The sequence below is a fragment of the Dicentrarchus labrax genome, unplaced genomic scaffold (genome assembly GCF_905237075.1).
Source record: "Dicentrarchus labrax unplaced genomic scaffold, dlabrax2021, whole genome shotgun sequence".
NCBI classification, from domain to species: Eukaryota; Metazoa; Chordata; class Actinopteri; family Moronidae; genus Dicentrarchus; species Dicentrarchus labrax.
Genome location: NW_026136713.1, coordinates 1,722,179 through 1,743,368, shown reverse-complemented (window position 1 = coordinate 1,743,368; position 21,190 = coordinate 1,722,179). Strand labels below are relative to the sequence as shown.

The following is a 21,190-nucleotide window of genomic DNA, read 5'->3' as shown; positions in this document are numbered from 1 at the left end:
ATCTATGTAAGATGATGAAAGCTTTCTGTTTTCAAACAAAAATGGCTTTGCAGGAGAGAATTTTGTAATCTAAAAGCTTTCATGAACTGGCCTTGGCTTTTCATACACTGTTCAATAAGAGTTAACACTTCATACAGAACTGAATAATAATTTGATTATTCTACATCTGTAATGTAGAATACTATAGAGTACTACACCTAATCTGTGTGCTGTCTCTGCACTCTCTGCCATAGAAAGACAGCTAACTAGATAGTTAGGGCTATATCAAGTGGAAGCTAGCTTGTGAGATAGATAGATAGATAGATAGATAGATAGATAGATAGATAGATAGATAGATAGATAGATAGATAGATAGATAGATAGATAGATAGATAGATAGATAGATAGATAGATAGATAGATAGATAGATAGATAGCAGCCAGGTACATTAAAATACAATAAAATACAATAGAATAAAAAACAACAATAGAATAAAATACTTAGAATAGATAGATAAGGTGCAAAGAAGTTGTAATTGCAAGATGGTGGTAATAGTACTGATGACATGAAGGGTAGTGTTATTGTTAATAACAGTATATAATAATAATATGTATAATAATAATAATATAATATCTACACACATATATGATATGATATATAGCATATGTATAATAGATACTTGACTATACAAGAAAGATATACATACGATAAATAATATATTATATATTGTAATATAATAATATAATAATAATATATTGTATAAATATGACATATAATATCAACATGGTATATATTAACACATATGATATGAAGTATATGTTCCACAGGTAGTGGATGTGGCTAGCCTTAGCTAAAACTACAGCTAGGTTTAGTTATTGACTTTGCCCTTGCCGTTACCTGTCAATAAAACATATCAGTTTTAATGAGCTGACATTTTGGTCATTCATTCATAATAATTCGTTTTAGGATTAGTTAGGATAAGAGCTACTGCTAACAGTATATAGCTTAGCAGATCTCAGTGGCTGTCGAATTATCTTTTGACTCTAGTCAATTCCATGTGATTTGGTGGTTAAATAAACTATTCATTTATTAAAAACAAACTAGTAAATTCTAAATTCATGTATTATAGGCCTATTGATTCCAAATAGTAGGCCTTTTAGACATAAACTTTGCAGAGAGACTTAAATCCTATAAACTATGGACTGTAAACTATATTTTCCTAAAAAAAGATAAAAATAGTTAGAGAGAACACGTTTTGTTAGTAGATACAGTAGCAAACGACTCTTAGTCTACTAGCCCACTTATCAAGAAAAGCCTATAGGGTATCCAATCAGTGCTGCAGGGTATCAACAAATGCCAATACATTACATTCACACTGTTACGAGTATAGTGTGTTTTGCCTCTGCTCTGTTCTGTCCTGTTCCAGGTACCGACTGGTCAGGTGCACCTGCAGTAGTTTAGCAATCATTCCAACAGCTTTAAAACAAAGACAGCAGAAGCAGCAGGGCCAGTGGGCCAAACAGCCAGATAGCTGTATGCTGCTGTACGCCGATTGTGTGTGTGCGCATGTGTGCTACTTTCATTGCTCCCTCAGTGGAGGGAGAGTGACATTGGTGTTGAATTAGTGTTGAATTAGTGTTTGGTTTGTTTAATTCACGTTTTTTGTTAAAATAGTTATTTCCACTTTCTTTTTTTTAAGGAAGTATTTTTTTGTTAAAAACCTTTAACTCTTCATTTATGATTAAAATGTTTAATAAATAGTTTTGTTAGTACAACTAATTCTGTTTTCTTGTCTTTCTTTAACCCTGCGTTCAGTATTAATTGTTGCTCCTCTTTTTCCCTGGATCTTACATCTGAGGTCGTAACAACACTTACAATGGTGGAATGTAACTAAATGTAATTTACTTATATTACTCAAGTACTGTATACAATTTGGAGGTACTTATATTACAAGTACTTGTATTACAAGTACCTCCAGAGTATAGTATTGTACCTGGTTGGCTTTTTTCATTTGATACTACTTACGTACTTCAGTCCACCTCAAGCAACTACAACAGTTAAGTATGCATTGAGTACTTTTAATTTTGATATTTGAAGCACATTTTTCTTGTAAAAAAGTCAGTTTTATCTTTTTTTTTTTTTGAAACTCAGAACTCAAATACATTTTTCATGTGGCCCTGATCATCTTCCATATGTATTCCAATGTTTTCACACTGTGTTTTCACACTGTGTATCATACAAGTTGCCTTATGTCTGTGGAATCATTGTCATCCTTAGACAAAACATACGCTAGTTTAAAATGTACACCAGTATCAACAGGGACATATGCCAATACTTTCTTACATCTGATGAGTTTTTATTCATGCTATTTATTGCAATTGTAAATTGAAGTAGCCAGTATCTGGTTGATGGTTCGATCCTCTTGAACACTGAAGTGTACTTTGGCCAGCACTTTGCATGGTAGCTTGCTGCCATTGATGCAGGAATTAATAAGCCACACTAGTCACATATTCGTTCAACTTATTTAGCTTATTTTTATGCAATCAAATACCAAATACTCACCAGAGAGCCAAATGTGGATTCATCCACTGCTGAAAATAGTCCCCAACAAATGTGTTATTTTTTCCTGTTTGAGTATTGTGCCGTTTTGATTTTTAATAACTGAACATTTTCTAAAAATAAAATACATTTCTGATGTCTTCAATCTAAATTTACTGTGAGAGGGACTGACACATTTTTGATTCTGGTCTTTTCCTTTAATCATCAAACAAACTGGTAGATTAGGTAAAATAACAGATACAGACCTTAAAAGTCACTATAAAAACTGAAAAAAAACACTTATACATACTCATGAAATGACAAGACTAATATCTTTACATACCACCTTTTAAGCCTCCTGCTTTGATCAAGTGTTGTTACAGGACAAAAAAAGAACAAAGCCTTGCATGGGCTTCAGTTACGTCATTCTTTTTATGAATCTGTGAACACAAATACTTCAGGGAACGCTGTCCTCAAAGGCAAAATAAAGTCTGTCAGAGAAATTATGGAGAGCCAATGATTTCCAATAGCAAAGTAAGGTCATCTGTGTTTAATTTAGACATTTAGTAATATGGAAAATCTATGGTGTGCATAATCACCTCCTCGGGTCCGACGCTGTGGGCCCAATGCCGCCCAATGATCACAGCAGACACAGGCGTCCTCTAAAAACACAGACATCAACGCATCCAAGGAGGACAAGGCAGATTAACGCTGGGAGACTGATGAATGTTCTCCGTCCATCGTTGATTCATTCGATCAATTAATTTCATCAATTACCTGTGACGGCGACGTCAGTGGAGGGAGAGACGGAATCACGACACAGTGGGAGTATCAGATTACCACTAATTATCTACAGGCAAAGTTCTGATTTATGGCTGTTGATTAATCAAAGATTTGATGAGTTACAGACTCTAATTGGCTAGGTTTGAAAATGCAGCGTAAGGTTATCAGTGGGCTATGAGGATCTTATTTTTTATTATTGGTCCAGCATAAATTACAGTCTGTATCACAGGATTAGCATAACAGATAAGCCTGACTTGAACCACACTGTAAAAATTAGTTGTGCCCATTAGTCATGATAACTTCTAATTCATTGTCAGTATGACTACAAATTATTGAAACTGTTGGGATAACTCAGAATGCTGTGTTTATGTTTTCTCAACTAGTGAAAAGTTTTCAAACTAAGAAAGTCAGTCAAAAGGATGTACGGATAATCGCTTCTGTCATTGGCTGACGTAGGCACGTTCAACTAACGTCTCCAAACAAAACGTTTCTGCTGCCCGCCATTTTCTCTCTCTTTCACACACTCTTACTGTTCCTTGCACAATTTAGCTCTCCCTCATTGTCTCACTGTAACTCATTCATACTTTCATTCAGAGCACCATTTTGAGAGAGTGAAGAAACTGTTGCTTGTTAAATGAAATGAACTTAATTGATCCATAGATTGTTATTAAAGGGAGGTATCCTCACATCTACTTGAGTGGCTAGTGGCTTTAATAGTGTATTCTGTCTTTTAACAGAATTCCAACCAAACACAAAGGGCTGTCATTCTGAGGGGCCTGCCGTATTTCCTCCGTGAAGATCCTTCAAAGTTCCTCAGGACAGCAGAGGTAAGCTTAGTTATTGTTACTGAATGAATTGATGAAACTCTGTTGCTAGCTGTAAATGTTTTAATGCCAATGCATGTGGAAAACTGGCCCCATTTTATTCAGCCTATCAATTTTGGTTACCATATTATGGCATGTCGTTAAGGAAATTAACTTATATATATAACTAATATACTGAATGAATGTTTTAATATATTGAATGAAAACTGATCATCAAGGCACTGGCGCCATGTTTATGTAGGCCTATCAGCTTCTACCTTAAGTGTTATTTCCACCAACATCTCTGAGAGACCCTACGCAGACACACACACACACACACACACACACACACACACACTCGCCAGTTTAAGACTCTACTGTTTACTTTCTGTTCTTTGTTTTTTTATCTTTTAACATTTGCACTTTAATCTATTCTCTTCATTGTTATGTTATTTTATTTCTATTTAAACAGTAGAGTCTTAAAGTGGCGAGTGTGTGTGCGCGTAGGGTCTCTCAGCAGGTCGGTAGTCTGATGGTGTGCGGGTAGAAGCTGTCTCTGAACCTGCTGGTCCTGGTTCGGATGCTCCTGAACCACCTGCCTGACGGCAGGAGCGTGAACAGACTGCGGCTGGGATAGCTGGAGCCAGAGAGGACGCGCCGCGCCCTCCCCCCGCAGCGCTGGCTGTACAGGTCCCAGACGGCCGGCAGCCCAGTCCCGGCGACCCGCCGCACCGACCCGATCACTCTCCACAGCTCCGCGCCCGAGGACAGCACAGCCGCCGCACCAGGCGGTGAAGCCCCCAGCCAGGACACCCTCTTATGAGTAATCATGTTCAACAAAACATTGCTGAAAGAACATTATGCATCATTCTTGAAGGAGAGATGTTGGTGGAAATAACACTTCAGGTAGAAGCTGATAGGCCCATACGAAAGATGGTGCCAGTGCCTTCATGATGTCAGTTTTCATTCCATATATTCAGGTTTCATTCAATATATTCAAACATTCATTCCATATATATTTAATTTTGGCATGCCATAATGCCGAAACATGTTCTTGTTTCTCATAGACAGTTTGACAAATACTAAAGAATGCTAAAAAATACTCAATACTAAAATATTTTTTCCTTTCTTTGTGAAGCCCACAGACATGGAGGACAGCATGACGAGGGGAATGAATGTCGGCATTGTCCTAGTAAAAGAAGGAGAGGATCGGTGGTCCTGGAGGAACAGATCATTCTGCATGGCATCAAAGACAACTCGCATGCGGTAGCTATGTTGGTTCTGCTTTATGCACTGAACATTGACTACCCGAAGGAGCTGCAATATACCTTCGAAGTCATTTAGAAGGTTCTCATGAACATTGGCGGCGAGCACTGCTCTGCAATACTAATGGACTGAGGAATAGACTTCTTCGTATAACTGTGTAGACACTACACTGAGACTGAGAGTTTTCTTTTAAGTTCTGTTCCACTATTGTAATGGTCACTGACATTCTCAGTTGCAAGAATTTAAGACCTTTTCCACGATGTTCTAAGTTGTCATTAGTCATAACCTAATAAGCCATAAGGGTTTGAGGTCTTTCCTGGAAAGTCTTTTTGACCTGTTTGGGTGTGCATCATTTTATTTTATATTTGTTTCATGTTATGAAAGACAGTAACAAAAGTAATGAGTAGAGAGTACTCATTTGTGCACATTCTAAAGAGGAGATGTTTTACCCATAAGCTTGTGCTGTTTTTGGGGACAAAACTTTTTGTACTTGATGGGATGTGTTGATGTGTTTAACTTGCCAATCTGGTTTATTAAAGCTTTGAAGAACTGGAATTGATTTGGTTTCTTTGGAACAACCAATAACCTATAGAGATAAGATCTTTAAGCATAATCTAAAATAAAGTTGAAAGAGAATTACCAAATATGTAGTATAAATTTAATCTTAAGCAGAACTAAATTATGAAAGTTGACTCAAATATAAATGTATAATGAAGTTGACATAACATAAAGTTAGGTAAACTAGATATTGTAGGTAGACTGAACTGTAGATTAATTATTTTCAGTTTAGGAATTCCAGTTGAAAGAAATTAAGATTGTGTTGACTCAACTAAAGAATTCCATTGGAACTGAATTTTGATTAACTTATGTAAACTAAAGGTTAAGTTTATTTGACTAGAAAAGTTTATTTGTTTTGAATCATTCAGTTCAGCTAACTTCAAATTTTAAGGCAGCCCGGACACTAACTTTTGTTAGTTGAAACAACTAGTTTTTTTTTACAGTGCAAAATCTTGTCCATATATGAGTTTAAGTGAGTTGTATTATATGTGTGTGGAGGTTTTCAGAATTGCTGCATGGTCTGAAGAAAAATTTAAAAAGGGCTTTATATTGTTATCAGATCCAGGTGTCACAGTTACACCCATACATGTTATCGTCTTTCTACCTGTCTGTCTGTGTTGTCTAGTGGGCAGAAGGACAGACGGCATCCATGACAGTGTTGTGTTTATGATCTCGTCTGAGTCATCACTCAGATAAAACCCAGGAAGCTCCTCTCTGCATGCCAGCACCCCCTGTTGCTCTGTTCTCTTTCTCTGTGCTAATTTAAATCGATAGTCTAATGGCTTTCTATGAAAAATGACATCTGGTTCAGTTGTTGACTTCTAATGTGATATGGTGGAGTGTATTTTATTATTTAATGTCAAATTAGAAAACACTGGCAACCTGGAAATTGTAAACATTAATTAAGAAAATGGTTAAAAGTCTATTAGAAAGTGCTTCTATTTAAAGTTGCTCTCATTCATATTTTTTTATTTAATGTAATATGAAATGGATTGTTTTTAGTGACAAACCCATAAAGAATCAAACCCTTGGCCCTGCAATTCCCATCAGATTCTTAACCTTTTAGCTCATTGTTTCTGATTTTATAGACTGCACGCTCAAATTCATCAACCTGGTTTCCAGCAGCACTGATACGATAAGATAATATAAACCAAGGTTTAATCCCTGGAGGGAAATTCAGGTGTCATAACAGCAACAGCGGAAGAATAATGAAACACAGGAGGGGTACAGGTAAGAATACAGAACCAAACCAAGATAATTAGAATAAATACAAATATGAATAGAAATAAAATAAAATGAATTAAGAGAAGCAAAAGACTGGGCAGCTGACCTTAGGTATCTGCACTTGATCTCTGAGTGACATTAAAATGACTACAGTCTATCAATAAATAATCTGTCTATCAGAAGCAGACAAACAAAGTTAGTATCACCCTGCTGAACATAGTGAAGCTTTTCACAAAACAGCATTAAAGCAGGGTAAATATTGGACCTATCAGACGGACACAAGCACAAGTCCAAAGTTGCTGTGGAACTGCTAAATAGGCAGTTCTTTTTCCTTGTTTAATTTCAAAAAGTTTTCATGTTTAGGTAGTGTCCTAACTATTTAACTACTCTTTTGGGGTCTTCAGACACTGGTCATATGTACAGTTGTGTGTCGTTGTCATCTGCATAGCAATAAAACGTTCCAATGTGTTGTAAATTTTGTCCGACTATAAGCATGTATAATGACAAAGGAGTAGATCAAGTATAAAACCCTAAGGAACACCACAAAATGACCGCTTCATCCATTTCTGAAATTTTTACCACTGACAAACCACTTTGCTATTGGACAGTATGGCAAATGTGCATATCAAAGTCCAACGTTAAACCTCTGGCAGGCTCTAGCCTTGTCATATCTGCTTTTAGATGTCTACCATGGCCTAATCCCAATCTCCACACTCACAGACTCATGGACTTTGAGGTGCATTTCTGGTAAATCTGGGAGGGTTTTGTCAAATTGTCAAGTGTATAAGGGCCTTTAGAGCCCTATATGTACACTTTCTATAAGACTGCCTGAGAGAATTATCCACAGTTCATGTCAAATGTGCTAAACAAATGGTAGACACTACAAAAAAGTTGCTTTGACAAATATGAGTAAATTGATTATTTGATAGTTACCTCTTGACACTCTGTAAGACATTCAAATCAGGCAGTCGGTCATTTAAGTGCCTTGGCTGTGAGAAAGAAAAAAACATATGAAATAACTGTATGCTATATAACACGGTTTAGTGTTGACAAGGTCGCGCAATATAATTATATTAATTTATTTATACAGAATTTTTCAAGCTTGGAAAGAAAGTGCTTTACATGGTTGAACCAGGATTAGACATTTCAGTACTGAGGCAAATAAATCTGGTACATTTAAAAAAATTGTAGATGTCAGGCTCTTGCAGCTTCTCACACATCATGTCAACATTGGGTTCAGGCCTGTGTAGTTTCCTATAGCTGATACTGGTCAGGTGATCAGCCACTCCAGGTTCACAGGAGAACAAATGAAGCAAAGAGAGGTGAACTGTTTGAAGAAAATCTAAAGAGCTAGATAAATTACATGATGGTACACACTTTTGTTCAGCAGGTAGCAGTATGCACTTAGAAGTTGTTTGCGATCTGCCATTAAACTCAGAGAAGCAGAAGAAGCAGAAGAATTCTTTGGAAGGAAAAACAGAAGTCTTTGCAGGGAGACAGGGGAGTTGTGTATGCTCATTTCTCACTAGATTTGAGCAGGAAATAGACATTTGGCGCTTTATTTATGGTGGTACCATTCAGTGAGGGGAAGGCCATCACCATTGAGCAGAGGACTGGAGATCAACTCCAGGCGGGACTATCAATTCCCAGATCTACGCTGGTGAGTTTGATCCTCTTTGATGTTTTTATTTGCAATGAATTGTGATTCATACTATTTTTGCATTTTGAAGGAAAGATATTTTGCTTCCATTGGTGGTTGTTGGACATTTCAATTGGACAAAGCAGCCTGTATAAAGAGGTTGTTTTGAGTTGGACTAACCTAGCTGACAAATGATCGGATGTTACCAGTTATTTCTTTGAGAACTTATTGTGGGGAGTTGTTGGAGTTGTGGATTGTTTTCTTCATACATTTTTGTGTTAGTGTACATTAAAGTTTCCGTTTAATGTTTCTTTTATAGTCATGGGGGTTTTAAAGATCTAAAGGTTCCCCCATTTAACCAGAGCTTAATAAATTGATCACAGTAGCCCTTGAATCATAATTGTAACTAGGCTCAGAGTTTCACTGTTTTAAATACTGGTGTGACCTAAACCTTTCTGTTCTGATCTGTTTATGTCTAAATTGGGTTTAATAAGGATGTGCCAATATAGACTTATGGATAATTGTTGGTTAGGCAATGTGCCTGTGCTCTTGCATGCAATGCCTCTCTGTTATACAGCATATGGTGATAAACAGTACAGTGTATCAGATACAGAGTAGGTGTATTTCTGCCTCTTTATGCTTTAGCTCTTGAATTTAAACAGTTCTATAGCGTTCCTTTGGGCCCCACTATAAGAACCAGTGGTGCGTTCTTGTGTATGCGAAACTACAGCATGTGAAGTCTTGCAGCTGCTTGTGCATCAATTATACAGGCTGAGGAATAGCAGGAGTGTGTGTCCAGGGTGCCAGACTCTGGCAATAGGAGAAACAACACCGGTGAGCCAGGGAGCACCCAGCCATTAAATGGCTGTGACGGCTCACTGAGCTGCTGCCAAAACAAACCACACAGAAAATGACCAGAATGCATCTGGGGGCGAAGAGGTGCAATGAAGAGATAGAGTAAGGACAGGGTTTTAGGTGGCTGGGGCAACGGGGGCTTGTAACAGCGGAAAAATGACACTCAGTACTGGCCAGAGGCCAGGAAACACAGACGAGGACAGAGAGCCGAACAGGGCTAAAGACAACATGATGGGGTCGACAGCAGGTGGGGTGTGGTATGTCAAGTTTGCTGTTGCACAAGCATGGTGGATAAACCAATGCATAAACATCCGTGGAGAGAGGAAAATGCAATCTCTCAAACAATGGATAAACACATTGCGGTGCCCACTGTAGACATTAGTGGGTCCAGTGCTTTGTGGCTGGCAGCCAGGAGGGGCATCACTGCAGCTTGTTAGGAGACTGTGGAGGGTGGCAGCCAAAAGACTCCCTGTGTTTGCCCGGCTAATATGGGAGAGGTTACGAGCAAGGCAGGGTTCATTACCGCAGCCATCACTGTGCCTCCATCTGAGCCAATAGAGCCGGAGGACGAGGCAGAGCCAAGAGACAATGCTTACACATAGAAGGAATACAGAGGGGACAGGCTGGCATGACTCACTTGGCCTAATGCAGTAAGCAATACACAAAAAAACATTTTCTCTTATTTTGTTAGTACTCACAGATTTCTACCAATGTTTTATTATTTTTGCTCTTTTACAAGTGGTCGAGAGCACTCTCACCAAGAGAGAAAACAGTATGTTGTTTTCACAGTCCACAAATTGTTTATCCAATGCAAGAAAACACGAGTTTTACATTAAAGGAACACAAGAAAAAATTAATATTATATAGTCAATCATATGATATAATCAGTTTATATTATGTTTTGACGTAATTACAGTGATTATAGAGGGATACGTATATTTGTGGGGCTAAAAGAAATACTGTTTGTCCATTGATAATGCTATAAGCCTTGGATGATAATGCTAGTGTTGAGCTTCTGAATGCCTTACTTACTGCTGTTAGCTGCTTTGGCCATCCATGCCTTATGCAGAAAATGCTTTTTTTAAAGATCTAGAGATTTGAGAGCACCTCATCATTCATGCCATTTCTTGTTTTTGATTTTCCAGTAATGTCAGTACTAATCTATCTATCTATCTATCTATCTATCTATCTATCTATCTATCTATCTATCTATCTATCTATCTATCTATCTATCTATCTATCTATCGCTAAGGTTTTTACTTATACTGTGTATTTAGCTATTTTAAGTGATTCACTATTTGGTGTGTTATTTATAGAATATTGAGCTATCTATCCATCCTTTTTTTGTGCATGTGCTGACACAACACATGCCCATATAGTGTTTAAGGCGTGTTATCTACACTAATGACAATGGGCGACAGGAGTTGACTCATATATGGAATTTCTCTCTTAACAGAAAAATAAATACAAGAGAACGTTGCTGCATGAGGCCCACTGTTGGGGTCAGATTCAAGCATTCCTACAGGTTTAGAGGAGTGTTTTCACTCTCTGGTTATGTGGTATGATCCCCAATCAAACATTTCTGTTAGATTCTGTTAAACTTAAGTAAACAGCTGTGTATTTCTGTTGAAACAGTGTGCTGAATCATTATCAACATATGTTTATAATATATGTGTGTATAATCATATTATTGTTAATTTAGTTTTTTTGCCCTCCATTCCCTCTCTCTGACATTCACTGTCAATCTGAATATTTTATTCAGACGTTTCATCTTTTCTGATTTTGGACAACTTTTATGATGCTGCCCTGTGGTTCTGTTGCTCACAGCGGAAAGAGTTCCACTGTTCCACAGCTGCAGCACAATGGGAGCCAGTAAACAACATTTGAAATGGATTGACTGGTCTTTAAGGAGTTCTCCGGTGATTTAGTATTACACTGCCAGAAAGCTGGGGGGCTTGTGAGAGAACGATCAAAGTAAAAGCAGCAGACGCCGAGATATCCTGACTTTTAATTCCCACGGGTGAAGCTGCATAAACATTGCATCCTACATTTTCCCATAACAGAACTCTTACTTAGCTTAGTAAGTTAGAAGTTCATTCTTGATATCGGAAATAATTCTGACAAAATATCTGACTTGGCGCATCATCCCAGCGTGGCCGGGATTTGTATCTCCATTATAACATGGCTACCAGCTTGAGACTGTGTCTTAAAAGGTAGAAGTGCAGCAATGGTCTAGATTGAATGAAGAGGAAGAGCTGTGTTAGTGAGAATAAAGCAGTGAATCAAATAAATAAAAGGTTATTGATCGTTTCATGGCGGTTATGTTCTTAAGAACACAGCTACTTTCTTGTAGAAAGTGTAAATACGAGGCCTAATGGTACGTTGAATGACCGTTTGTTAGCAAGCATTTCCTGTATTTTCAAGAAAACTCTAAAATTTCTTTAGAAAAATTGGAATGTGTCTGTGGCATTCAAAAGCAAGTTGACTGTGTCCTAACTTTCCTATTTCCTTTATATGTCTGTATCACTATATCATTATATAATTGCTTGTTTGGTGATAGTACATGAATGACTGTTTTTAGGATTTTATGTTTTTCCTTCCCGTCCTCTGCACAAAATATGTTATTTCTTATGTTACTAATGAATTTAAAACTTCAATATCAGTGAGAAGACGCTCCCATTTATAGAGTGAAACCACAGCCTATTTTCAGCACTGATGAAACTCATCACCATCCTCTACTCTACATAGTTAACTTCAGCAACCACACAAAATAAACATCTAAATTATCAACCTATTACTATGTTCTTTAAATTCATTGTAGTAAGTAAAACACCTGAATTGTACAAGTCATCAGCCACATACATAGTCTGAATGGAAGACTAAATCAGAAAATAAAAAATGATTTAAAATGTTTAATAAGAGATGAAATTGTTGCACTCTAAAATGTAATCACTGCTGTTTTTATGCAAACATTTATGTTACTCATGCTTTTCATTTTCATCATTACCACTTTGCAGAAATGTCACATCTCAGTCAAATTTCGGATTTGGATTTACACCATGTACTTTCCTTCCCCTTATTACATTCACACCCCTTCAGAGTGACAGGTAGCACCTTGTCTGGCTTGTTCCCATCCGTCAGTCCATCTTTAACAAATATCTCTCTGAGCTGCCTGCTGTCTGCAGGATCTCTGTTTGAACTGCAGCAGGATGCTCGAGTTTTTGTCAGTTTTCTCTAGTTGCTGATGTGGACTAGAGGCACTTTGCATTTGCACTTTTATACTAACCTGGGCCAAGTTGGGAGGTGTGTTGTTTTATCAGCTGTTGGATCAAAACTAGAATGTAATGTCTACATTATTAAAATGTGATGCATTTCACCCAATTTTTTTTGATTAATTGATTCATTAAATAAAAATTATGTTTTATACAATCATGGTTGCAAGGTTATATTTGTTAAACTGCTAATGTTAAGGGTTGATCAAAACCTTGGACATAGTAGTAAAATGGATGATGCTAGGTGCCAGACAAGCCACAGACCACTGTTGAATATTGGGATCTTAAAGGCTATAGATGGTGACTCATACAGCATGTGAATGCACTTTTTCTGGCTGTCTAATTGTCTAACACCCAGGACATTACATGGACAGACTTGAAGCCAGAAGGGAGCATGTTTACGCAGCTGTCACTGCTGGTTCGACAGTCAAACATGTTGTATTCAGCCCAGAGTCACAAGTTGAAATCCCATCGATGATCTAAGCTAACAACAGCATACTAGTTTTCAAATACACTGTCTTAGAGGCCAAGTGGAGCTTCATTCCTGTAGCATGGACTGGACCGCTGAGCTGTTTGAGGACTACTGAGGAGCCAGTGAGCTGGGGGGGGGGTCAGAGCCAACGCAGCAGAGCTAATGTAGCTTGTTGTGGTAGAACAGAGGCCAAAGGGCCATGTTACAGCTAACCGGGGTGTGTGTCTGTGCCTGCTCGTGTGTGTACTCTCGCAGGCACAAGCCACTGTGGTGAGGGCTTGTTTGCAGTCTGTGTATCCATACGGCAGCGGAAAAAACAGACAGTCGCCCTCCTCCAACCACCACATACCCCACACCCAAGCTGTCCATCCACCCCAGCCAAGTGAGAAGGAAAACAGAGATGCAGGGGCAGCTTTAGTTTGTGTGCACAGACTGAGACACTGAGACAATAGACACAAACTGGTGTAAAGTAACCTATGAGCAAAAGTTCTCTAAGGTGAATCATATTAACCTTGTAACATACACCGATCAGCCATAAGATTGACCATCTGGTGACCTGGTGCAGCCACAACGACCTGGAACTCAGCGCTCTAAAGACAGTGGAGATGGTTGTAGACTTCAGGAAGAACCCAGCCCCACCCACCCCCATCATCTGGTGTGACTTCCCAGTTGACTCTGTGCTTCCTGGGTACCATCATAACCCAGGACCTCAAGTGGAAGCTGAACATCAGCTTTGCAACAAGATCAGGTTTTTAATAGCAAATTCCTTTCAACATGTCTCTTTTCTGCTCACACGAAACATTGTTTTCTCCCTGACTGTTGTTATGTTGACTTATACACTAGTACACAACTGATGAGGTGTACTGATGGCAAGGTAACTCCAATTGGACAGATCATCCTACCGCCTTTGGTTTCTTCTTCACACTGTAACTGGATACCTAGATCCATTCATCCTTTGGCGCAAATTGTGGCAAAAGTTTTGTAGTGTATACTAGGTTTAAGATACCAGTTGGGGTGTGATATTGAAGGTAGCACAAATGATAAGACAGTGTATGTAAAGCAGGAGGCAATCTATGGATTGGTACAAGGCTCAAGAAAATAACCCCTGATTTATCAGACAGTCCTCAAACTGTTTTTTCTTGTGTATTTGTTCTGAGATTCTTTAACAATGTGATTCTGCAGTTTGTCACTCAGTGGAGAGAGGAGAGGGTGAAGAGATGTTGAATGACTGAGAAAAAATGGATGGAGGCAAAATAACACACACAATAGCAGACATCTTCGTCATTCAGTGGCACTCAGCGTCAGGCTGTTGCCGTGTAGTGACAAGATGTCAGCCTCCTCGATGCATACACAATGCTAGGAGTGGAGATAATAACCTCCCACTATCTCTCTCTCCGGCTGAGGCATCAATTGAGGTGTGTGTGTGTTTGTTCATTCACCTGTGTGTGTGCGTGCATGCGTGCGTGCGTGTGCGTGTGTGTGTGTGTGTGTGTCGGGTCACCTCAGGCTCGCTCAGCCTCCAGATGGAGCAGCAGTGTCCCTCTAGCTGAAGCCCCAGGTCCAGATTGGTCCCTGTGGAGAAGCAGAGCCTTGGGGGGCCTTCACTGCATGCCTCCCCCATCCATGTACCCCCCACCAATCACTGAGTGGTAAACAGGCTTTTTTGTCTCTCTCACTCCTCACTTCACTTACTTACAAGCTTTGGAAGTGTGTCACAAATCTCTAAGCAACCACAGCAGACTTTATCCAGGAGATTTTCCAATATTTAGTTTTTTTTACATTCAATAGCCTGCTTGACATTATTACACAGGTGTTGATTAGATCTCACGCAGTCTCGTAGAATTGACTTGTCTGGTTTAATACTATTGATCTGATCGTTCTGGTTGCAGGTTTGTGTCTATACACATTCTCAATTCACACCTCACAGCCTGCACAAACACAGACTTTACACTCCAAAGACACTTTTTCAACATTAGAACTGTCGATCAAATAACTGTATCTAATGTTATTATCATCAACAAATCTGCACTGTAAAATGTAATAAGTTGACCTTACTTAAAAAAAGTATGCAAACTCTTTTAAAAGAAGACTTACTGGGTTTAATTAGCTGCATTACAATATATATATATATATATATATATATTTCTTTTTTAAATGCATCATTGACGGATCTAGGCTGAACAATAAACATTGAATATTGCTATTACTTCTGATTCCAATTCTCCAATTTAAAATGTGCATTTCATTACCCTCAGGTAATAACCTTATAATAATCAATAAAATCATATTTAGTATGTATGTACTAATTTTAAAATTGCTCATAGTGTGATCTATGTCTGTTACACTATTGTAATAGTATTTAATCTATTATTCAGCCTTCAGTGTTCTAATGTTCCCAAATATCTCTTTCTTTATAGAACAAGGTCCATACATTCTTGAACAGTGACACTGACTTTTCAACCTAGACTCCTGCTCCTTAGATTTGAAATGAATTAATGTCTATAACGTTTATGTGGCAAATTTCATTTTTATTTACTGGGTGTTTACATACCTCTCAGATTAGTTGTAGAGGAATTACTGCACAGAATACATATCATTGTACAAAATGCATATTGTGTATTGTAGTTTTATATTAATGCAGACCAAACTTTTTCCTATGTGCAAGTACTTACAGAGCAGGTCTTGTAGAATTCACTGGAGTCGTCACTGAGTAAAATGGGAATGCCTTTGAGGACAACAGAGCGACTGGTGTCTAATGATGATGACACAGAGAGAGAAAAGACAAGTTAACAAAGTAACTTGCAAGGCACAAGCACAAGTCAGACAGGAAATAGAATAGGTTTGTCTGGATCATCTCATTTAGAACTTTCTATCATACAAATCAAAAGCAAAATGAACCTACTTACCATCCATCTCATGTGCTACATTAGTTCACTGAGTATCTGGCCAGCAGTTCCCTTTTTTGTTGTGAAAAGTTTGATGAAACGTGGGGTGTACTGGTACTCGACAGAAGTTACTGGCCTTATATTAAAAGATTTTCAAGACAATTCAAATCCGGCAGTGGGTGGGCGGGTGCGTGAGACGAGCACAACCACGACAGTAACACTAAAGTTTCTGCTCAGTTTTATCGTTACAAAAGTATTGAAAGTTACCCATTTTCAATGCCAAAGAAGTCGTGGGTTGGAAAAAGAACCAAGTTTTGACCAAGTTTCATCATGATTTAGTCAAATGGTGTCTATAATATAGTTAAGCTAGTGTTAGCTGACATTATTACACACATCAGTACTAGCAAGCACCTGGCACTGAATTACAAGAGCAAAACGGTCTGCACAAGGGTCAAATATTTACTCACCAAATGATTGTGCCAAGCACAACGATCACTGGTGTGCTGAAAATAGTGCAGTTGAAGCAATGTGTACTTCCAGCTCAATGAGGTCCAGCTCCACCTTGTCAGCTGTGGGCATGTTGTGGACATGAAGTAACGTCCAGTGCCTAGTAGAGAGGACTGATCAGCGCATGCCCACAGGTCGACAAAAAATAAGTTTTCAAATCCATAACCGAAGTAAAAGTACTAATACCACTCTGTTAAACTACTCTGTTACAATACAAGTAAAGGTCCTGCACTAAAAATCTTAATTAAGTAAAAGCATATAACTACAAAAAAAAAAAAAATTAAATATTGAAAGTAAAAGTAGCCTACTCAATGGAGGAAAATGGCCTTTGTGATTATTATTATTTATCACATATTTATTATTACACATGCAGTGATGTAAAAAGTACAATATTTCCCTTGGAAATGTAGTGGAGTAGAAGTAGACAGTAGTATGAAAAGAAAAAAACTCTCACGCTTAGTACTTAAGTGCAGTACTTGAGTAAATGCACTTAGTTACATTCCAAAAGCACAATTATCAAAAACTTACTTTTTCTAAATGAATCCAGCTCAAGTAGACTGAGCTGGTGAGATTTTTTTAACCACAAATTACAAGTTACTTACTAAAAGCAAGCGGTAATAGTATGGAGTTAGATCATTTATTTTCTCGCTTGTAATAAAGACACAAATCTGAGAGGAAAAAAAATGTTCACACTGTTAGCAAAAAAGCATTTTATGAGAGAAAAAAAAATATTTGAGAGAAAAAGTTTTCATACCAATAGCAAAAAATAATAATATTTGAGACTAAAAAAAGTTTTGAGAGAAAGTATTTTCTCATAGAACATAAAAAAATATAAATTTGAAATTGTTAAAATTATTTCTGAGAAAAAAAAATCTCTCTCAAAATACTTTTAGCTCTAAAATATATATTTTTTTGCTATCAGTGTGAAAACATTTTCTCTCAAAAAAAATGTGTTTCTCTCAAAACCTAAGTCTTTGCTCTCGATGCAGTTTCTTGCTCTCGTGTCAGGATTTTGCTCTCACTGTGAAAATAATGTCATGGGTGGGGCCACGTTCCTATTGGCCAGTCGGGTGAGAATCGTCTTGGGAGTCGAACGGAATCATTACACCATTGTCCATTCACCGGCATCGATGCGCTGCCTTAGTTGACTCCAATGTTTGGGTAAGATGATGACACACACAACTCGATGGGTAGCTAGCTGAGCAAGTTGGTAATCAAAATCATTCCCATCATAGGAACGACTGTGTAGTCCTAACAGGTTAGAGAGTAACAGATCAGAGGTATTAAAGGGTGTTTAACTGGTTAGAGAGTAACAGATCAGAGGTATTAAAGGATGTTTAACAGGTTAGAGAGTAACAGATCAAGGAAAAGATGTTTAACTGGTTAGAAGTAACAGATCAGAGGTATTAAAGGATGTTTAACTGGTTAGAGAGTAACAGATCAGAGGTATTAAAGGATGTTTAACTGGTTAGTAATGTGGAGTTCAGCTCAGCTAACATCACTGAAGATTCAACATTAAATAGGCTATCCTAAATGGAAGCTAGTTTGCCATTACTGATGTGTTTGTCAGATTGTCATGGACAAAGAATAGCACATTCATGAATGTGTATTATATTATTAGCATGCTAATCGCTAGTAAAGCTAATTGCTAATTAGCCATCATGCTAGGTAAACTTGCAAACTCACCTGGTTTCTACTATTTTTAAATCAAATGTTGATTTAGATAGTTTCACTCCTTATTTAGTGAGTAGTGAGCTAGTTTCTACCCTAAGTAGCGATTAGCTTTACTAACGATTAGCATGCTAATAATATAATACACATTCATGGATATGAGCGCTATTCTTTGTCCAAATGGTCATTTTACCTCGTATTTCATTGTAACATTGTAACTTCATTCAAAGTGGACAAAGAAAATAAAATTCATCTAAACAGTCTCTGTTTGGTCTAAATAAAGCCTTAATTCTGTATATGAATGAATGGAAACCAGTGCCTGTCTGGCAAAGAAGGAACAGATTCAGAAATGTGCAAATGTAGTCAACCTGTACCTACTGTACAACAGAGACAATCTGAATATGAATGATAATAATTGGACAACTAAATGGTTAACGGATAAATAATATGTGTTGAGAAAATAAACATTTACCATTTTGGCCCCAAATTGGGCCCTTTAGAGAACATAATGAAAAAGACTGAGTTAATTCACAATATGCAATAATTACTCCCAACTACAAACATGATTGTAAAAATGAATATTTATAAACAAGTGGAAACACATGCCACTTATAGGATCTCTCACCCTTTCCCTCTTCTAATTGACTTTTAGTTTGTGCAATCTGTTCTTGTTCAGTAATGCCTTTTTCATGCTAAATATGAATATGAATATTTACGCTACGGTAACTCACCAGCTTCCCGCCTGATTCCCTGCGGTGCTCACACGCTACTTTTGGTCGCCTTCCACGTTGCTACAGCTGATTATGTGGTTCACTGAGGGCGAGGCAAGGACGAGCAAACATACGGCAACTTCCAATCTCGGAGTCTGGAGCAACCTGGCTCCCTGCCATCCAGCAGATTTTCATGATATTTCCTTCCCCAGCCTCGTCCTCCAAAGATCTGCTATCAAAATTTCCTCTGTCATCACGACAGCCTTTGATGCGCCACTGATGAGTAAATTCAAAGAGACGTTGGCTGTGAGCGACAAAACCTTGAGAAGACTCCAAAAAGAGAGGATAAATCATCATTCACCTTACCAAGTATTCATGTTGCCTTTCTTCAGAGTTTCTTACACGGAACAAGCTTGTCATCAACGCTTTGGTGCTTCCAAGAGTCAAAAGTCGAGAGTTTGAAGGCACTTAGAGAGGTTTCTTATGTTGACTTTCTTGAAAGAAAGAGTACACTGGATATTTAGGGTTGCAACAAAACACAAAGCTGTGAAAGCATCTTTATCTTTTATCTTTCTTTGACAAACATGCTTCAAACATGCTGTCTCACTTCATGAGACAGAACCATCAGTCCCCATACAGCCAGTGTGTATTTAATACCAGTACACAGGAAGGAGTCAGAAACTTAGTTTCACTCTTTGAACCCACGTGAAGAATTTTGCATTAAAATTCTCAGCTCTCAGAGTCAAACATTTGTTGAGCTATTTATCACCACCAGACTCCATGGACAAAAACGGTAATTTTACCTTGCATTTCATTGTAACATTGTAGCTTCATTCAAAGTGGACAGAAACCAAATAAATCTCATCTAAACAGTCTCTGTTATTCATCCCAAAATCACCAACACTAGTTTTGTCAAAATAAACCCTTAACTTACTCAGTTATACGAGAAAGTACCTGCAAAACAGCTGCTACGGCTGCCATGTAACGTTAGCTAATCTCTGGAGACAAATTTTGTGTTTTTGCCACTGACCGGCTCAGATTCTTATTTTCAGTGTCTGACAAGATTATGAAAATAATTCCTACAGAGATAGACCTTCTGTTTAACCAGAAACAGCTGTAATATTACTATTGCTTGCCAACCAGGGCATCTGTTTGATTAGAAAATAAGATTATATTATTATTATTAAATTAATCTTTTGTGTTTATGTTTATTAAATGATTAGTTCATGTTTGTTGGACATACTTATTTAAATGAAATTCACACATTTTGGTACAACAAGAACAAATAATTTTAAATTGCATGATTCTAACATGTTTGGTCTTGCACATGCTCCACACCCATTTGACTTGAATTGTGCTTTTTTTTAATGCAGGAAATGTGACAATAAAGTCAGCAGTGACTTGAGACATAAGATTTCTTATTAACAATTAGCCAAAATCACCACCGTTTGCTAACCTTAAAGTGCCCTCCAGTCAGAAATCAGTGTATCTTACATATGTATATATATATATATATAGTTATATTTTGTTCTTAATATATGTTGTTTGTATAATATGTGTTGTTTGTATATCTGGAGTTTGTAACAAAAATAATTTCCCCCTGGGACTATTAAAGTATTTCTGATTCTGATTCTTGTTGATTTTTAAATTATGTCTGTGCAGAGTTTGACTCTAGAAGGAGGTTTTCACATTCATCTGCTGAAAGTGGAAAGTTTCTATCAGTATCATCAGTGACATCACCAATAGTTTGGAAGTCAGTCCAGTATGGAACTTCTACAGTGTGATGTATTAACCCGAAGCCACCAGTGCTCATCCAATTTTTCAGATTCTGGGATTTTTAATGAGGTAGAAGAAGTAGATGGATTTTTAAGGATTTTAATGTGGAAATTATACTTTTTGTGTGGAAAAAAACATATACATATACGTTTCCAAGCTGTTTGCACATATGTCTTAATACATGTGTGTAGGGGATCTTTAATACTCCACTACTGTTAAAGACTACAGTGTGTCAAGGATTTGAGCAGGATT

The 21,190-nt window shown here is 37.6% G+C and overlaps 1 protein-coding gene across 1 annotated transcript in view; it reads right to left on the bottom strand.

Moving 5' to 3' along the window:
* Window positions 1–847: 847 nt before the first annotated feature.
* The window catches only part of LOC127375101 (uncharacterized), a 249,471-nt gene continuing 229,128 nt past the window's right edge, over window positions 848–21,190 (bottom strand). The window contains exons 2-3 of the mRNA XM_051420937.1: window positions 1,557–1,568; window positions 848–876 (exon numbers count right to left, since the gene is read on the bottom strand). Of these exons, the coding sequence (XP_051276897.1) occupies window positions 848–876; window positions 1,557–1,568 (41 nt within the window). The remainder of the gene's footprint in view (window positions 877–1,556; window positions 1,569–21,190) is intronic.